The sequence below is a fragment of the Anguilla anguilla genome, chromosome 12, assembly GCF_013347855.1.
Source record: "Anguilla anguilla isolate fAngAng1 chromosome 12, fAngAng1.pri, whole genome shotgun sequence".
Taxonomy (NCBI): domain Eukaryota; kingdom Metazoa; phylum Chordata; class Actinopteri; order Anguilliformes; family Anguillidae; genus Anguilla; species Anguilla anguilla.
In genome coordinates, this window is record NC_049212.1 from 26853300 (window position 1) to 26880313 (window position 27014).

A 27014-nucleotide genomic window follows, 5' to 3' on the forward strand; every position below is an offset into this window, starting at 1 on the left:
TCATAACAGCCTTCGGGACGCGTGTATGAGTGCATTTTGCGAAAGCGTGCATTTTCAAAAGATAAAGTATTCCTTTATTTTTGTCTATTTTTGTTTATTTTCTTAGGTTGTTTTGCATTTGTATGCTCAGGAAAGTAATGTCTTCTTGAGCGGTGAATTAAGTCTGGAGATTAATCAGATGGGAAGAGAAAATGGAGGGAGCAAGGGTCAGGTTCTCTCGGTCAGGTTCTTTCTCTCCTGTGCACCTCTTTGACCTCTGAACCCATTGTGGGCGCGTGAGATTTCTGAGAACAGCCTCGTGCTCTGCCAGGTCCGTGTACTTCCCTCTGGGAACCCGGTCTCGCTAATTGAACGCTGATGAACGGGTTCATCTTTCCCAGGGGTCGTGGGATCAGAAGGACCAAAGAAGACATGGGGGTGTCGGAATGATCAGGGCGGGTCAACAACCTTTTTTACCAGCCCGCAATTCCGAATACAATCGAGCACACAAAGACCCCATGGAGAGAATACGGTATAGATCTAGAGTTTACCTTCAAAATCAGTGTCATTATTCCCGAGTGTTTATTTTATTTTCGCTTGCTTACTTATTTCTAAAAAAAACACTAAGTTCAAGGTTAAAAGTTACTTAATTGTTTATGCCATAGAATCCATCGTTTGGGAAAGCATCGGGGCTATTAATTTCAACAATTTTGCTGGCACTGCCGGTCAGTTTTTAGTCAGCCTAACAAATGAACTATTTAACATGAAACATCCTTTCGTCAACACAGAATGTTCGATTTGTTGCAAATCAGTGTCCACTTAGCGTTCACGTCCCATGTCACAGAACACCCGACAGACATTTCTAAGAATTCTCTGAACATCCAAAAGAAATCCTCTATTATTTACAAAAACTTAATTTAGGCCTAACCTAATTAGCTCTAAAGTTTACTTTTATTTAACATTTTCGTTTTAATTAATTAAAATACCGCTTTATCGATTGCTGTGTAGGCTATTCGTGTCTCCCGTTTTTTCCTAAAGTGAATAAAATGCAAGTTGAATTTGTATTTTATTTTATCGTTATAATTGGGTCACAACGACGCTGCGCAGTTTCAGTACACTTGTCGAGCAGTTGCTTCCAGTTCCTAGTAATAAAATTCATTTAGACTGAACGGTTCTGGCATGGAGATGTATTGGCATCTAGTGGTGAAATATTGGTATTGCATCCAAAATATTCTCTGATAGAAAATGTCCCTCTTATACTCCCAAAACATTTTTTGTCCCGGTTTAGACTTGAGGATGTGAAAACATTCATTACTGTAGTTTAAGATTCGTGCAAGGACTGGATCAATTTATGACGTCTTATCTGAACCAAAAATAATTATGTAATTTACAATTGGAAAAAACATAAATTCTTTAAGTCACATATTCACTCATATCATGTTCTTGGAGAAAATGTGTAGCCTATGTTTTTGTGTTGGTTTCCTGTCCTGTCGTTGGCTAGGTGCTCTGTTTGGGATTCTGTCTCTGCGTCGAGTTAATTTCTTCAGCTTAGACGATTGCCTTAAATAATAAATATACAGCATGTAACCTTTTCACTAATTCTTGAGCAATCCCTTTTAAAAGTTAAAACTTACTTCTGTTTTGCCTTATCTTCGAGTAGTCTTGCCTAATGCCAATAAACAGTGAATAGGCATAGCTGATCAAAGACGTTGCTTGGCAGGCAGTTATTACCCTGACTGCTTAAAACTTCGTACCCCGAGGCTTTGCATACTTCTGCGGCTGGCCAGAGCTAGGAGGCGCCCCGATAACTGTTCCTGGGGGGTGTGTCAGCTGTACTTAAATACCGGGCTAGTCCGTTGCGCTCAGCACCGGACTGAGACCGTGGTAGATGAACAAGCGAATTTTCTGTGATCAGTTCTAGCCACATCTCTCTGATTACTTCTCTCTCTTTCGCGAAAGACCCGGCACTGATAACAGCCACAATGGACTGTGATCGGTCTGTACCCGGCTCTGTCGACAACCCCTTGAAGTTCCGGAACCAGGACTACGAATCTCTTCGCAGAGGTTGTTTGGAGTCGAAGTCACTCTTCTCCGACCCGGAGTTCTTGGCGGACAATAGTAGTATTGGTATGCCAGCTGACCCGGACCCAAGCAAAGCCGTGAAGTGGCTGCGGCCCAAGGTATGGTTTGTAGATTTCCTGGTGGTCACATCTCCGTCTTAAATTATTAAATGTTGCACCATGCAAAGCTACTTTAATATTTATATAGTAGGGTAATTGTTGATAGAAATTATAATAATAGGATTTGGATATTCATGATTTTACTTCATTTGTACTAGGTGGATTATTGATTCTATTTGTATAAAATGTAATAACACTGTTATTTAAACAAAGCTGCTGTGCGTTTACCTGGTGATACTTTATGGGTAGCAAGGGAATCGTGCAGTGATTGGAATGTTCAGTGGAAGGATTTTTTAAATCTCTCCTTGATTTGGGTAATGACTATGATATGCAGAAGTAAAATTATTTTTCAAATGAATATATTAACTAATGGTCTATGTTAACGGAACCGTTATCAGCGTAGCAGTTCATTGGTTCGGTTCCTCCCTTCACAGGTGTTCAGTAACAGCAGGGCTATCTGTGCGTGTAAAGAAACGCACGGAGAAGTAATGTTCAGACAAAATCTAGCAGACCAAGCAACAGAAACTAAACAAAACTACTATTTGATAATACAAGGCTGATCGTCTTGCACACTTTTACTTGAACTGAATGAATCAAAATCCTTTAACCTGTTAAAGGATAAAACCACAGTGCCACGCCCAGGTCTGGACCCCAGAAGCGCCTGTCTATATGGTCGTTCTACCCCCCTACCCTACAGCATTGGTTTTGCTGCTGTTGCAGAAGGGAGAAGGAGTGCTTTAGCTGCTGACAAAAGAATAATTAATTTATGACAATGTTGCTAAACATTAAGAACTACCCATATTATTAATTTAGTAAAACAACTTTTAAGTTTTATGGACCTTCATTTTGTAATATTTCACAGGATTTTGCTGATATCAAATGCTTAATGCAAAGGGCAGTGACTAAAAATTGCATCCATTTTCATGCCTAGCACCCTAAAGTTTATTTTGGTTTAATGTTTTGTCACTGTATTGTCATTTTTAAAGGTGTGTGTACTCTTGTGTTTTTTTTGTTCTCTGGATTCAATGGGACCAACCGCAGGAGTTTAAACCTCAGGCTTACAGCTCCAAACCACATAACTGCATGAGAACAGGAACAGCTGCCCCTGATCTCTGTGTTTAAACTCCTGCAGAGTTGTTTTTCCTGAATAGAAAGGAAATATAAATAAATAAATAGGGAAGGAGTGACATTTGCGCTCTCTCTTGTCCTCGCCTCTCGGTTTTGTCTGCAGGAGATCAGTCCCAGCGCCGTGTTCATCGAGGGCACCACGGGCACCACCGACATCTGCCAGGGCCAGCTGGGTGAGCCTGGCACCTCTTAGCCCTCTACCCTGCGGTAGAGGCATTGTGGGATAGCATGCGGTACCCTGAGAGGGCAAACTGGGTCGTCCAGGGAGAGGTGTACAGAAAGGCATCCTGCTGGCCTCACTCCAGCCCTCCCCACTGTGACAATTCCCAATCATCCCATTCCTGCCTCTGATCAGTGCATGTTACGGATTACATCTGCTGACTCCATGGCAACTCATAGCTGTTTATGCGATGCTGGTGGTTGTTTGGTGATGCAATGCAAGTTAAGTGCATTTTGTGATTCCACAACAGTGGGATTTGAACCTACAGCCACCTGGTTGCAATCGCTAAATCAGTATGACACACTGATGCCTGCAGCACGCATCGTCCCCAGTACCCCGCCACACGCCGTACGTGGGGATAGGACAGGATGTTTCAGAGCCCCTGGCACTCAGCGCATGCCAGCATCGCTGCTGGAGTTCCCTACATGTTTCAGGGGTTCCCTGCAGGCTGAACCAGTGCGCTGTTCAGTCTGCTTTAGTTTAAGGTCGTTAGTTTAAAGGTCTAGTGTCGCATGTTTTTGTTTATGATGATGTGTGTGCGTGGGTGTGTGTGTGTGTGTGTGTGTGTGTGTGTGTGCTGTTGTGTCTAGCCAACATGTGGATATTATTAGAACACAGTGGGGAAACAGCGACAGAGAGAAATAACGCAATGCGCATTGGTGGGGGTGGGGGGGGGGGTTTGAGAGGGCAGCTGGTGGTCTTTCAGTCAGGAGACACACACACACACACACACACACACACAATCATGTCACAAAAATGCCAGAGGACTTAAGATGGTCATTTAGACCCGTGGAGCAGATGTTTACTCTGTGTGGAATGCGTGTGTTTGAGTGTGTGTCTGTTGCACAACACAAAGTCCCGCAGGCTGAGCATTCTCTGTGCTTGCAGTGATTACCACTGTCTCTTAGACTTGAGCAGTGTATTTTCAGTGAAGGTCAGCTGCATTACGACCCAATGTGATCACTTACCTTCTCTTCCCCCAACAGGAGACTGCTGGCTCCTGGCTGCGCTGTCCTGCCTTACCTTGCACCCCACTCTGTTCGCCAAGGTGGTACCAACCGATCAGAGCCTGAGTGAACCCTATGCTGGAATCTACCACTTCAGGGTAAAATGGGAGGGGGGGTTTAACTGATTTATCTTTTGACATATGTAATCTTCTGGTGATATGATTGCACTGTACTATCTTGCATTCACACCATATTTTTATTTCTGTACATTACTCAGATATGCAGTGCTTATTAAAACACTGACTTTGGGAACTACTGACTCAAAGCACCTCACAAAATTCAGGTTTCAGTTTGTCCGTAAGGGAGCGGAAGAGTCAGCAGTGTGGGGGGGGAGGGCAGAGGGACAGGGGGGGCGACGTGAAGAGGGGAGTGTACAGAGAAGACTTCGGCACAGAAGAGGAGGAGGACAGAGGAGAGAAAGATGAGAGAGCGGGGCGGATGAGACAGCAGATTTACGGCCGTGCCCACACCCCCCTGGCAGCTGCATAATTACCCCCCGGGATTTACGGCTCCCGTCACCGCTAATGAGCGGGACTCTTCGTTAGCTCCCCGACCCCTGACCCCGGCTACCAGCTGGCACCCATTCCTGCCCCTCCCACAGCCGTCTGAAGCGCATCACTTCCTGTTGTTCAATGAGGAAGATGCTGGGCCCTTCCCTCCGCACTCCTCTCTCAGATGGTTTAACTGGTCGTATCAAGGGCACAGTACATTCTTTTACATTTTTCTAGCATATACCTGCACACTTCTTTTATTAAATATGTTATTTATCGGATGTGCTGAATCTGTTGGATATGCTGAATTTTCTGAATAGTTGACTTGGCTGAATATGTCAAACAGCTAGAATAGATTCATTAAAATTTTAATATTTATTTAGTATCAAATATGTTGATTAGTCTGAATGTTTTCATCAGGATAGTTGGCTATACTAGTAGCTTGGCTGCGTCTAGCAAGTCTGCACAGTCACTGGCCCTAATCATGTCAGTTATCTTTTACTGTAGCACTAGTACATGTTTGATCCTATATGATAGCATGTCTGTACCTCTTTTTGTAAATTGATGTAGATAAGAACATCTGCTAAAATGACTGTTATGCAATGCAGAATGTTTGGATTCTCTATTTTATCAATCTTTTCTAAGTACTTATTTTACAAGCTCTTTTTACTTTTCCCTCCAAATTTGGAATTCCCAGTCGTACTTGTAGGTCTGTCACATTGCTACAGTGCCCCCTGTCAGTATGAGTGTGCAAGTCGTGTTCTGTTAGTCACCTGGCTGAGCCACACACTCTTCACCAGACGACTGCTCGTCACACACAGTCAGTGCCAGGAGACTGCAGGTAGCCGGCCGAACGGAGGAGTCGCTCTTAAGCGAAGGCCCCTCCTACTTTCCCATCTGTCTTTATGCATTTATTTGTTGGGGAGAAAGGAGTGTGAGCACTGAAACGATGCTAAAGCAGCACCCCATGCGCATATGTTTGTCCCTGGAGCTCATTCCCAGCCACCAGTCCCCAGGAGACACTTTGGCTCTCCATATCGGTTCCCCAGGCACAGTCATCACTGGTACGTACAGCCAGGATCAGATTATGGGCCAGGGGGCGTATCACTGAACAAAACCCTAGTGCTTTAGCTGGACACTGTCATAGATTATATAGGTCCACACACAGATGCTCATGAGTGTAGTCACTGGTAGAATGGTATACAGTACAGTACTGTACCATTACATGAGTGCCGACGCGACTGAAATATTGCATTCTTGGCACCTGCAATAAAGTGTTGAAACAGAACAAGCAATTACAGTGTAAGTCCAGGTATTTCCCGGAGGTGTCGGTATGACGGACCCTAATAATAATCTGTTTGTGTAAAGGGGAATTTATTACCAGGAATGTGAGTAGAATCCCCTTGGGAAAACTTCAGTACCCATCAGGCAGCTACAGAGCGGGGGGTGAGGCTGCTGCTTTGAGTTATGAGTCGGAGGTGTTCCGCAGCTGAGGGGCTTGCTCGCTCGGGCACTGTTGAAAGCATGCATGCCGTGACTTTATGCGACGGTAGGCCGTGTTCTGAGGACTCTGCCGAGGGTTAGGAGAGTCTGGGCACGTCTCCTGTCGCCCTGGGATACGAACACACCCACTGGCCCTTTGCCGGGCAGGTGCAGGCCTGTTTCTGCTGGCTGCCATTGTGGGTGCTCTGACTTCCTTTGGCCTTCCTGTACTCACTGTGCCTGCGGGGTCCGGAGTCAAGAGGCACAGTGATGTACCCACAAAGACTCACACTCGCACACACACACAGACACACAAACACACACATACACACACAGACACACACACACACATGCACACACACATACAGACATGCGCACATACACACACACACATGCGCACACACACACACCAATGGTAAACAATGAATTTGTGCCATTAAATACAGTCTAAATCACATTCATCAGACAAATGAGACCTGATGGTCATGTAGAGGGGCTGCTTGCAGACTCTTCCATACTGGACTGTGTTGAATGGCTCATTCTCTCAAACATACAGCAAAGTGCAAATTTGGAAACATGGTCACTGTGCACAGTGGGAAAATCACTTCATATCTGCAATTAAGCTACTGTGAGATGGATCGCTCTACACAGATATTGTGGTAGCAGAAACACAAACAGGAAGCTGCTGGTTATCTAAACCGCAGTCTCTCTCTCTCTCGCTCAGTTCTGGCAGTATGGCGAGTGGATCGAGGTGGTGGTGGACGACAGGCTGCCCGTGCGGAGCGGCCGGCTGCTCTTCAGCTACTCTCGAACCCAGAATGAGTTCTGGAGCGCCCTGGTGGAGAAAGCCTATGCTAAGTCAGTCCCAGGGAGTCTATGCATGTGCGTGTTTGTGTGTGTGTGTTTGTGTGTGTGTGCATGTGCCTGTATGTGAGCATGTGCCTATGTGTTTGTGTGTGTTTTTTTGTTGTTAAAAGTTCAGTTGAACAGGCAGGGAGTATCAAACGCATTGAAGGGATTTTGTGTCTGATCTCCCCCTCAGGGCTTATGGAAGAGCTATAATCCCTGAGTTCTCCTGGCCTGACTGTGCAGGAATCAGATATACCATCTTGTAATGGGTGATTTTGCTTGTCTGTATGACTTCTATCTGAGTGTTCACACATGCTTATTAAGCAAATCTGCTTGTGCCCCCCACCTTCCCCCCAGGCTGATTGGGTCTTACTCCAGTCTGAAGGGGGGAAATATTTCGGAGGGGATGGAGGACTTCATGGGGGGCATTGCCAACTCCCTGCCTGTCTCATCCCGCACCCCCAGGGTACTCTGGAGAGCTATCTCTGCTGCCCTGTCCCGGGGCACTCTGATCAGCTGCTTCATACAGGTACCTGTACACACACACACACACACAGACCTGCACACACAAACACACACACACACACACACACAGATCTGCATACACACACAAACACCAGTCTCTCTGTTCCATATACAGGCTCCAAGCTGGCGGGAGATTGGGAAGGTGAATTCGCAGGGGCTGGTGATGGGCCATGCCTATGCCATCACTAACTCAAACAAGGTAAGGGCTGTCACTCTGACTGTGTACTGAACTGATACACTGGCTGTGTACTGGGCTGACACACTGGCTGTGTACTGAACTGACACACTGGCTGTGTACTGAACTGACACTCTGACTGTGTACTGAACTGACACTCTGACTGTGTACTGAACTGACACACTGGCTGTGTACTGAACTGACACACTGACTGTGTACTGAACTGACACACTGGCTGTGTACTGAACTGACACACTGGCTGTGTACTGAACTGACACACTGGCTGTGTACTGAACTGACACTCTGACTGTGTACTGAACTGACACTCTGACTGTGTACTGAACTGACACTCTGACTGTGTACTGAACTGACACACTGGCTGTGTACTGAACTGACACACTGGCTGTGTACTGAACTGACACACTGGCTGTGTACTGAACTGACACACTGGCTGTGTACTGAACTGACACACTGGCTGTGTACTGAACTGACACTCTGACTGTGTACTGAACTGACACACTGGCTGTGTACTGAGCTGACACACTGGCTGTGTACTGAACTGACACTCTGACTGTGTACTGAACTGACACACTGGCTGTGTACTGAACTGACACACTGGCTGTGTACTGAACTGACACACTGGCTGTGTACTGAGCTGACACACTGGCTGTGTACTGAACTGACACACTGGCTGTGTACTGAACTGACACACTGGCTGTGTACTGGGCTGTCACTCTGACTGTGTACTGAACTGACACACTGGCTGTGTACTGAACTGACACACTGGCTGTGTACTGAGCTGACACACTGGCTGTGTACTGAACTGACACACTGGCTGTGTACTGAACTGACACACTGGCTGTGTACTGAACTGACACACTGGCTGTGTACTGAACTGACACACTGGCTGTGTACTGGGCTGTCACTCTGACTGTGTACTGAACTGACACACTGGCTGTGTACTGGAATGACACACTGGCTGATTATTGGACTGACACACTGTATTACATGGGAATTGCAAAGAGAGAGAAATGGCCGGGTATGAAGGGCAAAATATTCCTATTTTGAGTTATGAATGTGCATCATGAGTAATGATTCTATGTGTTTCCAGTTGTGGGTCTGCATACATGTTGTGCATACATGTGTGTATGTATAAATATTTTTTAATGCGGGTGGTCTGTGTATGTTTGTCCATGCATGTGTGTGCATACACATATGTGCACCTGCACACACATACATGCACATGTGCGTGTATGCGTGCAAATGCTTGTGTGTGCATGTGTGTGTGTTGTGTGGTGTGTGTGTGTTGTGTGGGTGTGTGCATGTTTAGGTGCAGCAGGAGTCGGGGGAGGTGTCGCTGATCAGACTGAGGAACCCCTGGGGATTTGTGGAGTACTGTGGACCCTGGAGTGACAAGTGAGGCGGGTTGTGTGGAGTGGGCTGTGTGGAACGTGTTTGAAGCTACACAAATCCTCCATGACTCCTCTTTGAGACATCACTCGTCAATTCAGGGCGAGTCGTTCGATACTAGAATTGCTTGATGTCAAGGATGATATGCCACCTGTAATCTGTTTTCTGCCGTAATATTATATATATTTACAGATATTGCTCAAACAACCATGTTAAAAAAATATGAATTTCAAATAGTTCAAGTCTAATTAAAGTAATCCCTTGTAAAATAACAAGTAACTTTCTTTTTTGAGTCAGTGCTGGCTCCAAATAAGTGTGAGCAAACCACCATTTTATTTAATTTTTGCATTTGGAAGTTAACTTGACATCGATACCCGTTTGTGAAAAAAGACAAATGCAAATTACTGCAGGAGCGAAGATGACACTTGGCCCTTGCTGAAAAAAATATATTATGAAGGCTGATCTGACATACTTTTGCACTAGTGGAGTGCTCTCCTGAATTATTTGAGCATGGCTGCGCAGTTACTTGATTTGCCAATACTTCAGTTAATCAGCTGTTAATATGCCACATACAGTGTTCACAGCTGTTGCACAATTAGCAGTACTAACTGCTCTCAGTATATTTTCTTAGTGGATCTATCCCTCTGTGTTTGTGGACTTGTGAGGACTGTAAGTCGCTGTGTGTTTGTGGACTTGTGAGGACTGTAAGTCACTGTGTGTTTGTGGACCTGTGAGGGCTGTAAGTCGCTGTGTGTTTGTGGACTTGTGAGGACTGTAAGTCGCTGTGTGTTTGTGGACTTGTGAGGACTGTAAGTCGCTGTGTGTTTGTGGACTTGTGAGGACTGTAAGTCGCTGTGTGTTTGTGGACTTGTGAGGACTGTAAGTCGCTGTGTGTTTGTGGACTTGTGAGGACTGTAAGTCGCTGTATGTTTGTGGACTTGTGAGGACTGTAAGTCGCTGTGTGTTTGTGGACTTGTGAGGACTGTAAGTCACTGTGTGTTTGTGGACTTGTGAGGACTGTAAGTCGCTGTGTGTTTGTGGACTTGTGAGGAATGTAAGTCGCTGTGTGTTTGTGGACTTGTGAGGACTGTAAGTCGCTGTGTGTTTGTGGACTTGTGAGGACTGTAAGTCGCTGTGTGTTTGTGGACTTGTGAGGACTGTAAGTCGCTGTGTGTTTGTGGACTTGTGAGGACTGTAAGTCGCTGTGTGTTTGTGCAGGTGTAAGGACTGGGAGAAAGTGGACAGTGCTGAAAAGAAAAGGATTGAGCTGATTGAGGCTGAAGATGGAGAATTCTGGTGGGTTATGCGCAGGAATAGACACACAAACACACAGGCACGCACACACATGCACACACAGGCACATACACACACACACAAACACACAGGCACGCACACACATGCACACACAGGCACATACACACACACACAAACACACAGGCACGCACACACATGCACACACAGGCACATACACACACACACAAACACACCCACACCATTTTCAGTTTGTTAAAAGTTCAGTTGAACAGACAGGGAGTATCAAATGCAATGGCATACTGTACATCATACTTCATAAAGTACAATAGTTACATAAAAAATATAATACATTTTAAAACAGAACATCAAAGCGAAGAGTAAACTACCCAGTGATGATAACAATAGAAAAAAATAATACAAAAATATGTAGACATACTGTACGCACACACGCATAACTGTGCAAAATTGCATGCACATATAGACATTATTTTGTACGCAAAGGGTGATAATGCTTTCATAATAAATGTTCAGAATATTTACTTCAATGAAAGAGGAAATGTACCTTGCTTATACTGACCACATCCTCTTTTTAAAAAAGCCAGGTTTCTTGTGTCGGGCTTTCCCAATGGCTAAATTGTGGGCACTAAGCCTGTGCTTGGTTGGGAACAGTCTCCTCTTTCTGTCACTAACAATAGTGATGTATACATTACTAAGGTGCAGTTTCTGTTTAAGCCACCATAATAGTTATTTAGCTTATGCTGGGATTGAGGTTCATTTCTCCACTGATCCAGGCAGTGCATTTTGATTTGTTATTTGGCTGACTGTAATTGGCAGTTATTTAGCCATACTGACTTGAAGCTGTTTTTATGGATTACTATAGTGAATGTGAGGACCATCTGAGTGAGCAAACGTTTTAAGCTCACAAATTTACAGGTCATACTGTCCCATATCTGTTGGTTTTCCTCTCAGACATTTGGTATCTTACACTTTTTATCAGATAATTACCGGAATGTTTAGAATACCAGCAATTTTAATGCTTTCAGTACTTGACAAATGCTGATGCTCCAATCATGCTGTTCATATGCTGTAGTTAATGGCTTATTTGTGATAACTAAGACATTAAATAGTGTTACTTAATAGACACTTATTGTAGAGTGTTACTGTGAAAACTGTATGGTGTGATTTGCTAGGGTACAGACAAATATACATTCCTGATATCATGTGATTTTGTGAAAGGTTCTTTACTAATTTTTTTTTTACTGCCAGCACTGTTCCTGCAGAAATGGATTCAGCAGTTTGCCTGTGTTGGTGACAGCAGTATCTGGTTATCTGTGTTGATCACCAACTTGACTTAATGTTGTTTAGCGGCCATAAAAGAGCTGCAAGGTGTTCCTCATTGTTATAAACATTGAATAATGCTGAGCTGAAACTACAGCCCTGTCTCACGCTGTACTTGGTAGGATAAACGTGGAGGACTTCAGCACTCTGTTTGACACGGTGGAGCTGTGTAGCGTGAATCCAGACTCTCTTGTGGAAGGTCAGGATGTACCGTCTTCTGCCTGGACCATCAGCTCGCACCATGGCTCCTGGGTCCCAGGGTGCTCCGCTGGAGGGAGCCGCCGATACCGCCGTGAGTGTGTGCTCTCTCACTCACCGCCTTTCAGTCACTCCCATTACTCACTAACTCACTCCTTCCATTACTCACTCACTCACTCTCTCACTCACTGCCTTTCAGTCACTCCCATTACTCACTCACTCACTAACTCACTCACTGCCTTTCAGTCACTCCCATTACTCACTCACTCACTCTCTCACTCACTGCCTTTCAGTCACTCCCATTACTCACTCACTCACTCTCTCACTCACTGCCTTTCAGTCACTCCCATTACTCACTAACTCATTCACTCCTATCATTACTCACTAACTCACTCACTGCCTTTCAGTCACTCCCATTACTCGCTAACTCATTCACTGCTTCCATTTCTCACTCACTGCCTTTCAGTCACTCCCATTACTCACTAACTCACTCACTCCTATCATTACTCACTCACTCACTCACTCACTCACTGCTTCCATTTCACACTCACTCTCTTTCACATTTGCACTCACACAATACACATGCACACAGACACAAAGACACACAAACACGCTTACTCACATGCTCACACACCCACCCGCACACATACACACTCAAGCATACGCACACACACACACGTGCACACACACACACACACACACACACACAGCTAAGGTCCTCTACTGCTGTCTCTCTCAGGCTCATTCTGGAAGAACCCACAGTTCCGCCTCATCCTCTCTGAGAGGGATGAGGATGTAGACGATGACGACGACGATGACGAGGACGAGATCGGTGATGATGACGACGTAGAGGAGGAGGAGGAGGCTGGGGCGGGGGCGGGGGCGGGGGCGAAGGCCCCCGGGAAGCAGGTGAATCTGAAGCAGGAGCAGAGGAGGACGCAGTGCACCGTGCTGGTGGAGGTCCTGCAGAAACACCGGAGAAAGAGGGACAGGGTCCACTTCCTCTACATCGGCTTCCACATCTACCGGGTGAGAGAGTGCGGGAGCTCATGTATACTGTGTGTCTGTATCGCACAGGAAATATCATGGATCAGAATTGCATTCACTTTGCGTAAAACATGGCCCCATCTTGCCCGTTGATGTGGCAAAAGGAAACCCCTGTCCTACTGCAGATTGACAGGAGTACGTTCAGACTGAACATGCCTGACTTGGATGGCCTGACTTCAGGCATGGTCTGACTGCAGGCCTGGCCTGGCTGCAGAGAAAGAGGAAAAGAGAACTAGAGAGTGAAATTTCAAGGGAGACCTTCCCCTTCCTTCAGTCCATAGTCTTGCGTGCACTTTAGATGTTTAGAGAACTTCCTGACAATCTGCTGGCTTCACAGTTGCAAATATAAAGGCATTCAGGGATTTGTGGTCGAAAAGCAAGATAATAAGTTCACAAGCAGCTTGTACATGAGTTTGTTCAGTGTGAGAGCAGTTTCACATAGATGCTGAGATTAGTGCAGATGTGATGATGGCACTGCTGCTGTGAATGTGTTTCTTAGTCACTCTCGTGTTCTTTTTTCAGGTTCCTCCTGAGGTGAGAACCCATTCTACTCTCACATTCATACCCTTACCGTTTCCTGTCAGTGTCATAGAAATCTGAACTTCTGAGCTTCGGTAGGAAAAAAAAGTATTTACATTTTTTGACCTAATACGAGTGCCTTGGATGACAAAACATGTTGCAATGAAAATGTTTTCAGTGCGGAGAGTGCGGTTTAGATAACTGGTAGCTTCCTGTTTTAGTGATTTTTTTTTTGTCACCACGATATCTATGTATAATGATTTTATCCATCTCACAGTATCTTAAGTACAGAAATCAAGAAGCGATTTCCCCAGTGTACAATGACCGTGTTTCCAAATGTGCACTCTGGTGTACGTTTGTTTACACTTTTTTTATTTTTATCAGCAGTTACAGTTCCTGAGTCCATTGTCCTCATTCAAAAGAGCCCAGAAAAGCACACACAGACAGATACATGCACACGTATACACACACGCTTGCACGCAAGCGCACTCACACACACACTCTCTCACGCACAGACACATGCACACATATACACACATGTGCACTCACACACACACTCTCTCACGCACGCACACACACCCCATGTTGAGAACGTCTCTCCTGCACATGCAGCTCCAGGATAACCCCGCCCCCCTGGGTCAGAGCTTCTTCTCCACCAATCGGCCGGTGGCGCGCTCAGGGAAGTACCAGGCCGTGCGCGGGGTCCGCAGGAAGGTTCACCTGGACCCCGGGCACTACGTCATCGTGGCGTCCAGCTTCCGACCCAATCAGCAGGGAGACTTCTACCTGCGCATATTTACCAAGACCGGGAACCACCTGGGGTAGGCGGGAGTGAGAAAGGGAGGGATGGAGAGAGAGACTTTTAAATCATCTCTATTCAACCGTCTTTAAAAATAGCGCAGAGCACAGCTGAGGGGAGAGAGATGGGGGAGTTGTTTTGATGAATATAAATGGATAATTGCATCATTATAAATTATTTATTTCATTCGTTTTATAACTATACATATGTATTCATATTTAAATTGATTACTGTATACTTAAAAATATCTACAAAAGTATTTCCTGGCAATAAAGCAACTTGAATGTGAGTGAGAGAAAGAGAGACGGTTGGATAGAGAGTGATTAGGTTGGGATGAAGCAGGTATAAGGAGGGTGTGAACATTTGTGCCCTTCTTTCTTTCAGGGGTCAGGAGTTTACCTGCTCCTCAAACCTGCTGATGGTGAGTGGGCCAATCACAGCTCAGCATGCAAAGAGATCCCTGCTAGAATACTGATTCATTTGTGCTAACTGGACTTAAATTGAGAACACACAATAATCGGTAAGAACTTTCTACAAAAAGAGTGTACAAAACATTTATTACCCCTATGGTGCCCCTGTGGAGGAAATGGTGTGTGCTACAGCACTAACCTTAGTCCTGCCACCTGTATCTCTACTGTGAAATGGACATGGCTTTATTAACGCACTGTGGGTGTGTGTGTGTGCATGTTTGTGTGCATATGTACAACTATATGTGTGTGTGTTTGTGTGTGCGTGTATGTGTGTGTGCTTGTGTTTGTGTGTGCGTGTATGTGTGTGTGTGTTTGTGTGCATGCATGTGTGTGTGTTTGTGTGTGTGTGTGTTGTTGTAGGCAGTGGAGTCAAAGCCGGTCATGCAAAAGGATCGCAGCAAATTACAGAAGCTGTTTGACCAAGAGGCTGGAGCGGTAGGGAGACTGTAAATGAATTTCACTAACACACTCATGCACACGCACACATGCACGCACGCGCACACACGCAACACATATACAATACATATATATAGCTGGACATTTACAGGAACAGTTCCGGTTAAGTGTCTTTCATAAGGCTGCAATGCCAGTATTCTACTTGGGGATCAAACCTGCAACCTCTGAGAGACCCTGGGTAGACACTGGACCCAGTTCATTATCATGTCCTAATGATATCCTCTCACTAACATTGGCACATGTACATGCATACTAGCTTTGTATTAAATAACCATTGCTTGCGTTGTATTGCTGGTACTGTATTTCTCAGTAAATAATGTGTAGATTTGGTGTTGCTCTCTTGCATTGCAGGACAACAGACTTGATGCAGTGGAGTTTATGAAGCTGGTGAACTCAGGTGAGCAACAAAGAGAGACTGAAAATCAAATGCGGCACAAGGCAGAAGCAACCGTTCATTACTGCTCTTTCTGTGGTCAGTCTGGCATGAAGGTGTATCCTGCATAATTGTTCTGTGACATTCTGGGAATTCTGGGTTCAGTACCAGTATTAGCCACAAGATGGAAGCAAAGTGCTCTTTTGTCTCTCTGGACTCAAATGTTGAAAATGCTAGAGCTCAGTTACAGTGCAAAAGTTCAGACATACATCACTTTGATCCAGTGCCCAAAGCATTTCTGGGGCCTGTGTCTGAACTGGAAATATTAACTTTATGCCAGTTTTTTTTCTGGTGGGTTCTCAAATATAAGTGAATACAGACACATCCACTTAAAGCAGTAATGTGTAAGGATTTCCATCCACGTAACATTATAGTCAAATAGGAAAATAAAACAGTTGAATAATATCTAAATCTACTTTGTTTAAAATTACACTTTTCTCTGTCTTACTGAAGTACCCCCGTCCTCCTGACACCTTGCAAGTCTTACTGGTTTATTGGTATTACGGTTCTGGCCCTAATAGCAATTTTCATGCTGTTTCTCAGATGGTCCAGCATGCTCTCTGTGTCCTCACAAAATGTTGATCTTTCCAGGGCTTGCTGTAGAACTGCCCACCAACAGCTGACAGGAATGTGTGTATTTACCTGAAATGTCCATTCATGTTACTTATGTGGTCAAAACTCAAACAATATGAAGCATCATGTGATTGTGTCGCACATCTTGAAATGCCCTATAATCTTTCATATTACTCTTGTAATAATCTAATCAGCTTTAAAATTTAAAATAGTATTTTTCCTGGTACATCTGAACACCTGTGCCCCTCTCCCCTTTTTTCTTTCAAATTCAAATTCAAAATGCTTTATTAGCACAACAAGAGATTTATTATATTGCCAAGGCACAGAAAAGAACTTTTTTTTCTTTCTCCCTCTTTTTTTCTCCCGTCTTCCTCAGTCTTTGATAAGGATTACCAGCTGCCCCTGGACACCTGCAGACAGCTCATCCTGACAGAAGACGTATCCTTTCAAAAACAGCCTTATTTTCAGGGTTTCCTTTCTGTCCAGTCGATTATCACCCTCCCTCTCTCTCCCTCTCCTCCCCTTTCTACCCCCTCTCTCTCTCCCTCCCTCTCTCCTCCCCCTTCTACCCCCTTTCTCTCTCGCTCCCTCCCTCTCTCCTCCCCCTTCTACCCCCTCTCTCTGTCCCTCCCTCTCTCCTTCTCTCTCTGTTAGCTCTTCCCTGACCCCAGCTATCAGACCGCAGGCAGGAGCAGACTGACACTGCTGCAGACTGAGAAGCTGGTGTCCATGCTGCGCAGTCTGCAGGTAGAGCTGCGCATCCAGGAGCCTGGGGGTTGGGGAGGGGGGTTTGGGGGTGGGGGCGATGCTGTATGTCACAGTTTAGCTAGAGCACCTGCCTGTATCTTTTTAAGGGCTAAACATAACCCCACAGCAGCAGAACCTGCCCTCTCTCTGCCCCGCACCAGAATGAAATGAATACTCTCAAACTCTGTCTCTTCATCCATCAGTCCATCTTCCTCCAGTTTGATGAAGATTCATCTGGGACTATGAGCCCCTTTGAGCTCAGTCTGGCCCTAGAAGCTGCTGGTATGTACACACGTACACACACACACACACTCACATGCACGCATGCACACTCACTCACTCACATGCACATACACTCTCATGCACACACACACACACTCACACACACACGCACACATGCACATTCACATACACACACACCCACATGCACGCACACACACACTCACACAAATACACAAAAATACACACATACACATTCACTCACATATGCACACATGCACACACACACGCACACAAATACACACTCAGACAGGCACACAAATGCATATGCACACACAGACACACAGACATACACATGCTCACAAACATGCACTCGTGCAGGCACACATAAATGCACACACACAGAGACAGGTACTTGTGCACTGCACATATGTGATACAAAGTTAGAGAGATAAGTAATGTACTCAACACTATTACAGACAGACTAATAAACTGAATCACCTTAAATGTAGCAGTCTTAATGATAAAGACTTAATGAGCCTAGAGCAAAAGCTGAGCCCTGCAGCTTAGACATAATTAGCTCAAGCCCGGGCGCTGTCATTAGCTGCCAATGACCAGGCATTCACTTGCCAAGAGTTTCTCACGTCAACCTCACACAAGCCCCCTAGCGGCTCACCCAGAAACTACAGGTTGCCAGTTGAAATCAGAAAGGTGTTCAACTCTGCTCCTATTAGGCTACGTTTACACCGCCTGGTAAAAGTGACACAGTTCCGATTTTTTTCCTCACATGTGGCGCAGATTGGATGTACTATGTACTATGAACATGTAAACAGGAAAAAGCACACGGAATCGCATATTTTCTGATCCGTTTTGGGCCACATGCATATGTGGATGTAAATCCGATAGGAATCGGAAATCTGCCAATGCGACTGTCATCTAAATGCGCAGATTGGAATTTCCTGGTCATTCCGATTCATACTTCATTCAAAATGTGATATTCTCATACTTTTATCACATTTGAATGACACATAACGTATATCACATCACAATCGCAACCACTCTTGCTGGTGACGGTAAATGTTAAAAGAAGTTAAACGGAGGACGAAGAATCAGTCCAGCGGCGAAAACCAAGGTTGTGGCCTTTCAGTGTGGCGAAGAGTCGGTATAAGCCAACATACCAGGGATGTTCCTAGCAAACATAGGATGCTTCCAAAAAGCAACAGCTTGAATAATTATTTCCCTCATTTCGTGTCCATTGTAGATGGCGATATGGCCGTGGCGGCGAGGTTGTTTACTTCCATATTGGCAACCAAACCCTTGTGTGCGCATGCGTGATGTTTCAAGTATAAACCGTGCAAGTTCAGGTATAGGACATGGGTCACTATAAAAAAGCAGATGTAAATGGGTGGTTAAAAAAAATCGGAACTGGGCATCAAGATCTGCGGTGTAAACGTAGCCTTAGTGGCTCCCCTATAGTGCAGCGTGTCCTTGTCCTAGCAAAAATGTCACCTGGCTCGCAGGTTGAGCATGTGAGAGTACTTCATGCTGCAGTGCCCCTTTTGGGTTGGAGCTACAATCAATGATACAGGAAAAGAGAACACTAGAATATCAACAGAATTTGAGAAAAGGGGGTGAAAAGAAAATAATACAAAATAAAACATCCTTCCTCTCCTTCTATAAGATCCAGATCTATGTGTTTTATTAGCATGGCAATACATCATCATTCATGGCTATGTCGTTTAGATAATGCAAATTAAATGTTAAAATTTCAAGGGATGTTGCAGGGCTATTATTAAAATAAAATATTTTCACTGAAGAGTATTTTTCAGCGTAGGAGTGTCAATCTCACCTGTCAGTCTCACAGTGACCACCATTTTCCTTTCTCCCTTTCCCATTCTCTCTCCCCTTTTCCTTCCACACCTCTCAATTTTTCTTCCCCCCTCCCTCTCTCCCTTGCGACTGGTCCCCCCTCTCAGGGCTGAAGTGCGATGGTGAGGTCATGCAGGTGCTGTGGGAGAGAGCTGGCGCGGGCGAGCTCCACCTGCCCTTTCATCGCTTCGTCTCTTGCGTGGCCAGACTGCGCGTGCTTTTCGGTGAGCTCGTGCCGCGACCTCACCCCCCCCACACGCGTCCCGTCCCGTCCCTTGGTCGTGAGGTCTGTGGACTCTGCAGATTTCTGCGTTCCCCAGCAGGACGCTGTGCTCTATACCGACAGTGTGAGACCTTTCCAAATCAGGCCTGAACAGGAAACGCAGGGCTGAGCACCCCACTGTCAGCTTCACAGATTGTACAGAGTGTCCTCGTATCCCGCGTTTAACATCGTCCTTCAGTCAGCGATGACATTGTACTGTATTACATGTATCCAGAGACATACAATGCGGTTGTGTTTTTGTGGTTGTGTGAGGTAAAGTGCTGTAGTGTGTTGCCGTGTTGTGTGAGGTAAAGTGTTGTAGTGTGTTGTCGTGTTGTGGTTGGTAAAGTGTTTTAGTGTGTTGTCGTGTTGTGTGAGGTAAAGTGTTTTAGTGTGTTGTCATGTTGTGTAAGGTAAAGTGCTCTAGTGTGTTATGTTGTGTGAGGTAAAGTGTTGTAGTGTGTTGTCGTGTTGTGTGAGGTAAAGTGCTGTAGTGTGTTGCCGTGTTGTGTGAGGTAAAGTGTTGTAGTGTGTTGTCGTGTTGTGTGAGGTAAAGTGTTGTAGTGTGTTGTCGTGTTGTGGTTGGTAAAGTGTTTTAGTGTGTTGTCATGTGTAAGGTAAAGCGCTCTAGTGTGTTATCATGTTGTGTGAGGTAAAGTGCTGTAGTGTGTCACAGTGTTGTGTAAGGTAAAGTGCTCTAGTGTGTTATCATGTTGTGTGAGGTAAAGTTTTGTAGTGTGTTGTCGTGTTGTGGGTGGTAAAGTGTTTTAGTGTGTTGCAGTGTATGATGTTAAGTGTTGTAGTGTGTTGCAGTGTTGTGTGAGGTAAAGTGCTGTAGTGTGTTGTCGTTTGTGTGAGGTAAAGTGCTGTAGTGTGTTGTCGTTTGTGTGAGGTAAAGTGCTGTAGTGTGTCACAGTGTTGTGTAAGGTAAAGTGCTATAGTGTGTTGTCGTGTTGTGGGTGGTAAAGTGTTTTAGTGTGTTGCAGTGTATGATGTTAAGTGTTGTAGTGTGTTGTCGTGTTGTGTAAGGTAAAGTGCTGTAGTGTGTTGTTGTGTGTGTGAGGTAAAGTGTTGTAGTGTGTTTTGGTTGTGTGAGGTAAAGTGCTGTAGTGTGTCACAGTGTTGTGTGAGGTAAAGTGCTGTAGTGTGTTGCAGTGTATGATGTTAAGTGTTGTAGTGTGTTGTCGTGTTGTGTGAGGTAAAGTGCTGTAGTGTGTTGCAGTGTTGTGTGAGGTAAAGTGCTGTAGTGTGTTGTCGTTTGTGTGAGGTAAAGTGTTGTAGTGTGTTTCGGTTGTGTGAGGTAAAGTGCTGTAGTGTGTCACAGTGTTGTGTAAGGTAAAGTGCTATAGTGTGTTGTCGTGTTGTGGGTGGTAAAGTGTTTTAGTGTGTTGCAGTGTATGATGTTAAGTGTTGTAGTGTGTTGTGGTTGTGTGAGGTGAAGTGCTGTAGTGTGTTGTGGTTGTGTGAGGTGAAGTGCTGTCGTGTGTTGCAGTGTTGTGTGAGGTAAAGTGCTGTAGTGTGTTATGGTTGTGTGAGGTAAAGTGCTATAGCTGGTTGCGATGATTAAAGACTGAAAGGTGGTAATGTTCTCTCTCTCTTCCAGCTCTGTATGAGTCAGAGAGCAGCACTGAGGTGAAGGAACGTGGCATCCACGCAGTGAGTCCTCTCCCCCTCCCGCTCTCACTCCCCTCCACCACTCCCCCTCTCCTTTCCTTTGTTCTCCCTCCCTTTTTCCTCTCTTTTGTACACTCATATGACGGGGGTCTTGGCCCATGGTTTTAAATTAAAAGTGTTTCCCTTCCGGACTTCCGGTCTCTTTTTTTCTAAATATGATCAATTGAGGCGGTGGTGACTGTTTCAGAAACTAAAGAAAATCGAGCACTCAAGTGTTCCGTCTTGTGACTCTTTTCACATTTTATTTTTTATGAATCCGCAGTGTATGTAAAAAAAAAGATTCACAGGACTGAATTCAATCAATATTTTTTTATTTAAAATGTATTTGAATAGGGACTGATACATAAACATAGAGTATTTAACAAATAGTCTGATGTCATGTATCATAGCATTTATAGCACAAGCTAATTTTTAATGCTTGTTCTTAGATTGGCTTCTGTTTCAATTGTATAGACACACATAAAATATTAAATATACAACATCATCCACGCAAAACATTTAGCTCAGGTGCATTTAAGAGCTGCCCGAGACTGCAGACCACGCCACACGTTCTCCAGCGTGTTGAGACTGTCGCGGCAGTCGTATCGCCTGTCTGTCTGTCCGCTTGTCCCCATGGCTGCTTGTCTGACTGACTGTCTGACTGTCCATCCATTGCAGTGGCTGCTCAAGTTTTTGGTGGTGTGAGTTCAGAGTGGAACGGTCAGCACGGTCACGCTCTCCGAGTCACGGAACAGCTCTCAGCCTTCAACCACCTACGGTCACCATCAGTACCACAGCTGCTGACCACGGTCAACCTCAGCACAGTCTGCCTGATCACTACCGCGAGGCCTGGTATACTCCCACTGCTACATCCTATTAAAGCAAATAACCAGCTGTGATGAACATCAGGACTGCAGCTTTTCTGTGAGATATAATTAAATAGTGCCTTCTGTCACTGCTGGTTATTCAGCTGTCATGTGAGTCGATGCTTCCAATTAATAAGTACTACCCGTGCATGAACTGAGTGACGTAATATAGCGTAATATGTCAATGTTTATTCATCTCGTTCTGTGTGCTTTGATCGTATGTCACACATTGAGCTTTTGGATTTCCAGAGTTACATGACAAAGTGCATGAATGTTAAATACCAATAAACCGTTATGTCACCATTTGCTTCAGTCATACATGCTGCTCGAAAGGAACTAGTTCAAATTATTATTTGCATTCAAAAATATATGTATACATGTAGAGATTTATATTTACACATGCATACACGCGCGCGTGCACACACATATACGCGCACAGACGCACACACACACACACACACATGCGCGAGCACACACACAGCGAGCCGAGTGTGCCCTATGAGGGTGTGAGAGTGACAGAGGATATTAAAAGCTGTGCCTCTCCAGCGCCGCACGCACCGTCTCTATTCTTATCGCGCTGACGCCACGCACAGCGTCAGCACGCCGCCACCCCCTCCTCCGTTACGCTCTCTCCCTCCGTCCCGCACGGCCCGCCTCCCTCCCTCGCACCGTCTCAGTCTCGCAGCGGCTCTCTTCCTCCCTCCGCTCCTTTCTGTTATGGGCACACGCTTAAGGACTCTCTCTCTCACTCGCTCGCTCTCTCTCTCTCGCATACACACACACACACACACACACACACGTACGCTCGCGTACACGCGCTCTCGTTCGAGTCCCGGAGCTCCTATTTATAGACCTTCTTCCTCAAATAACTTCCTCCCCGTCGTCAGGTGGCAACGCGCAGGTTGCCCGCAGCAACAGCCAGCCACTTCAGGACAGAAGCAGAGGGGGAGAGAGCGAGAGAGAGAGAGGGAGAGAGAGAGTGATGCTCTCTCCGTCTCTCTCTCTCTCTCCATCAGATTCAGTCTCCAGGTCATAGCAGGTTGTGTCTGCCCAAATCATTTAAAATGAAGAGTACTGTGCACACGGGGAGCTTATGCCCAAGTACCATATCCCAGCATGCACCTCACCTGTCCCTCACGGAAAGGACTGGTGCCCAGGCACGGTCTGGACTTGCTGACACAGAACATTTCTTCATAGGATCCTGTCAGAAGACCCTGTTCAGCCTGACTGTGCAGTACCGCCACTTTGCATTCAAACCACGGAACATTTTGTGAACCCTCCCCCCTCCTTCCCCCCCACATCATATTTCCCTAATCCCCTCCAAAATGGCACCCTTTCTCTCCTGGCGGCTCTGCCTCTCCTTTCTTATTCTTTCTCTTTACCTCTCAGCAGCCCATTATAACAGGGGTATGGCCGAAACACTGCCCTCTCTGGCTGCTCCACACATTCCTATGCATTCACCCTTTCTCCCTGTTCTTCCTTCCTCCACCTATCCTTCTATCCAACCCCTCACTTGTTTTACCTCCATCCCTTCCTCTTCTACCTTCCAGCCATCCCCATCTCATACCCCTCAACATTCTTCTGATGTCCTTCCCCCCCCCATGTCTGTCTCTCTGCTTCCTCAGTCCTTCCCCCTCCCCATAAATTCTTCTCCTTCTTTCCCTCTCCCCCGCCTCCCATCCCTTTCTCCTGAATCGCTGTTCTCTTCAGGCACAGTGCCCCCCTAACATCCTCGGTGTCGGTTCTCAGCCCAGCTGGGTTTTCCGTAAAGTACCAAACGGGGGCGGATACAAGAATATCACTGGAGTTGTAGTGTGATGTGGGGGTGGTGATGTCAAGGGTATGCGGCTGTGAGATTTGGGTGTCGGGGGGAGAGATAATAAGGATCTTGCCAAGTTATAAATTCCGTCTGAGCACACAAACAGTGCTTATAGATACACCTAAAGTGTCGTCAGAGCGTGTATTTATGGACGCATGAGCCGCAGTTCAGCGAGTGCGACGCATGTTTACTAGATTGCTAATGTGCTGACGACTCACCAGCTGTGAGGCTTTCCTATTTCTGTGCAGCGTTAGGATAGGACGGACAAAATAAAAATGCATTTTTATCACATTTTCATTATCGTAATTACATTTCTGTCATCGTATGCATTAGGTTCAATTTTGTGCCGAGCAGATATCAGGTGCCAGTGTGGCATGGTCGTTAGAAAAAACATCTTGTAACCAGAGGGTTGTTGGGTACATTTCCAAGTGGATGACCTCATTTACTTACGTACCTACTTTTCTTTAAATGATAAAATGTATATATTTTGATTATAATGGGAAACAATTACTGTCAGAGGCAAACTCTGGTGTGTCGGTTTCTACTGTAATGAATCCGTAAGCATTAATTAATCAGCAGCCAACACAGTGCTGCTTTACTGCTGTCCAGCTTCATCAGCCAGTAGCTGACTCCACTCAGTTCTACTGAACGTACATTTTTGCTTTCAGGGCCAGTTGTGCCAAAGCGATGGCAGATCCAATTGGGTCGATGGCGAGCCGTGTGGAACAGTCTGTCGGACAGCTGACTCTTCAGCCATACACAAGCCCCCCTGCAAAGATGGGGGTTTGAGCCCCGGCATGGCGCCTTCTGTCCTGTCATCCCTTCTCTATCTGTTACCCTCTCTGCTTTCTCCCTGTCTGAGCAAAGCAAAAAATGCAAATGGCGGGTGGACTGTCCACACCCTTTGGGGAAAAAAAAATTAAAACAAAAACAAATTGGACCTATGTCCAGGCCCAGCATTGACAAACAGTTGGATATTACCTGATATGAACAAACAGGGACAAATCTGTCTATGTTGGCCATTAAATGGTTTAATGTCTTGTCTCCATTGGTCAGGCTACAGGCTGTCTCTAGATTAGCCAATAAGTTTTGACCATCTGTGTTGCCGCTCAGACCTATGTGAACCTGTCGGGTACATTCTGCTTCCTCAAGAAAACCCATGCAGGGGAGCATATCAATGATGACATTATACTTAACCGTGGCCTGGTTTTCGAATTACAGGGGAGCCAGGGGGAGCTCACCCGGCCAAAAAGAGACCTGAGCTCCCCCCCATCGCCCCCCCCCCCCCCCGCCCCTCCACCACACCCCGGTCCACAATCGCCCAGACCCCCCAGAAAGCGAGGGTGTCATTTGAACGCTGAACATGGCTCATTTAGCGAGGAGCTGATTATAGCTATCTAACAGCATGAAGAAACATTATGAGACCAGGCTATGAGTTAGTTCCAATGAAAGTGGGCGTATCATCTTCCAAATTAATATAACCCCATTCAGCATTCTGTTTCAATTGAACATTTCATTTTTAACTGAAATACAACAGAAAAGTACAACAAGTTTGCAGAAACTGAAGCACTGAAACTCCACCCCTTTCAGATGAAACCCAATTTATGGTGAATCGAGGCGTCGTTGGTGGCTTATGAACTGGACACGGAGGAGACTGGAATCCTCTCCTTAAACTGATTATTGCAAAGATTTTCATTTATTTCACTTGCACCGCTGTGCACATGGGGGCTGAAGATTTATTAAATTCTTCGGGAGGTCCGACGCTGGTTTGGCCCACTTCGCTTCTCAATTCACCGGTGTGCCGCCCACACCAGGGCACTGAGTGCTGCAGCTGACGTGCATGCATTTCTCTGATTCGCTCTCCTGTGCCAAATTTAAAGCCTACAGTGTATAGAGTTGTACAGGAGAGAGTAAGCGCAGAACAGAGCAGAGACGTTTCTCTCACGACTGGTAGACTGTGAGCTTCTGACATGATGTTGGGAGAATCTAGCGCCTGGTTTTTCAGCTGGGGTCCGCAGACCTCTAGGGGTACTTCAAGGTACTGTAGGGGGCCCTTGGCCAGACTTGATATGCAGTGACTATATATAGATTTGGGAAAATATTTGAAGACATAAAAGCTTTTTAATATAACCCCTTTCACTTACGATGAGGGTCCCCTGGATGCCTGGGTGGGGGTTCCCTGGATCAGAAAGGGTTGAAAACCCCAGATCTTGTGAATTGTTAGTCTGGCTAACTTAAATCCATCCACATACTACCAGTATGAGATCAACACTGTCCCATCACGGTGGACCCCCTGCCATAATCAGCTAATGAAATATCTAACCCCCTTCACACAGCTAGCGATTCGAATGACCAGTTGTCAGAAGTCCATTCATTCTCTATGTAGCTGAGTGACAGCCAGCAACCCAAGCAAGTGGCCAACTGAGCGACGAAAGTTGCCCAAAAAATGTTGCCCACGGTTTATCTTTTCGCAAGCATGCCCATCAACAGCCAATCAGAATTTCAGGCTTCCTATTTCTCCAACCAATATGATACCATTTCATGAATAATTATTCTGCCCAGCTTCACTCATTGCAATGGAGTGCCTAAAAAACTTAAAAGATAGGCAGCAGACTATATGGCAAAAATGTGGCTTGTTCTACCAAATTCAGTCACAATGACAACAAACAACTCTTAGCAGCAGTTCCTTGATAGTGTGTGTTATCATGTTTATTTTCAAGTTTATGTTCTACATTTATGCTTTCTGAACAGAACTCATTTAATAGGATTGTTTAACAAGATTGTTGATGTGAACATTATCCATACACTATAAGTAGATCCTAACCGACAACTTATTACTAAGAGGGATGGGTAGGCAACAAAACAAGTGCACTACACAACCACTATCTACCATGTCTCAAAAACAAATTCAGATTCTGGTATGAGTCTTCTCAGTCATATAGGAAAATGTGTGCTGCTTTTAGCAAACAGCAGCGAGAGTTGTGCCAGGGTTTACACGTGATGGCTCACAAGGGCACTGCAAATCATGGGGCTGTAAAGCATGCAG

The 27014-nt window shown here is 45.5% G+C and overlaps 1 protein-coding gene across 1 annotated transcript; it reads left to right on the plus strand.

Annotated features, from left to right (window-relative positions):
• The first annotated feature begins 143 nt into the window (after positions 1-143).
• capn12 (calpain 12) lies at positions 144-22257 on the plus strand. Its single transcript, XM_035384203.1, has 22 exons — positions 144-511; positions 1939-2159; positions 3391-3460; positions 4494-4612; positions 7212-7345; positions 7694-7865; positions 7977-8060; positions 9367-9452; positions 10665-10742; positions 12161-12330; positions 12976-13265; positions 13806-13817; positions 14415-14623; positions 14986-15022; positions 15432-15506; positions 15879-15924; positions 16910-16971; positions 17212-17280; positions 17484-17562; positions 19476-19592; positions 21234-21286; positions 21962-22257. Exons 2-22 carry the CDS (start codon positions 1962-1964, stop codon positions 21986-21988), a joined length of 2187 nt encoding a protein of 728 aa, XP_035240094.1. The 5' UTR covers positions 144-511; positions 1939-1961; the 3' UTR covers positions 21989-22257.
• Positions 22258-27014: the final 4757 nt, after the last annotated feature.

Bases quoted from the DNA above. Each gene is read 5' to 3' on its own strand.
- capn12 (XM_035384203.1), top strand. From the start codon at position 1,962: ATGGACTGTGATCGGTCTGTACCCGGCTCTGTCGACAACCCCTTGAAG. The intron at 7,346-7,693 runs GTCAGTCCCAGG...CCTTCCCCCCAG, and splicing joins GTGGAGAAAGCCTATGCTAA to GCTGATTGGGTCTTACTCCA. The intron at 15,925-16,909 runs GTGAGCAACAAA...CGTCTTCCTCAG, and splicing joins TATGAAGCTGGTGAACTCAG to TCTTTGATAAGGATTACCAG.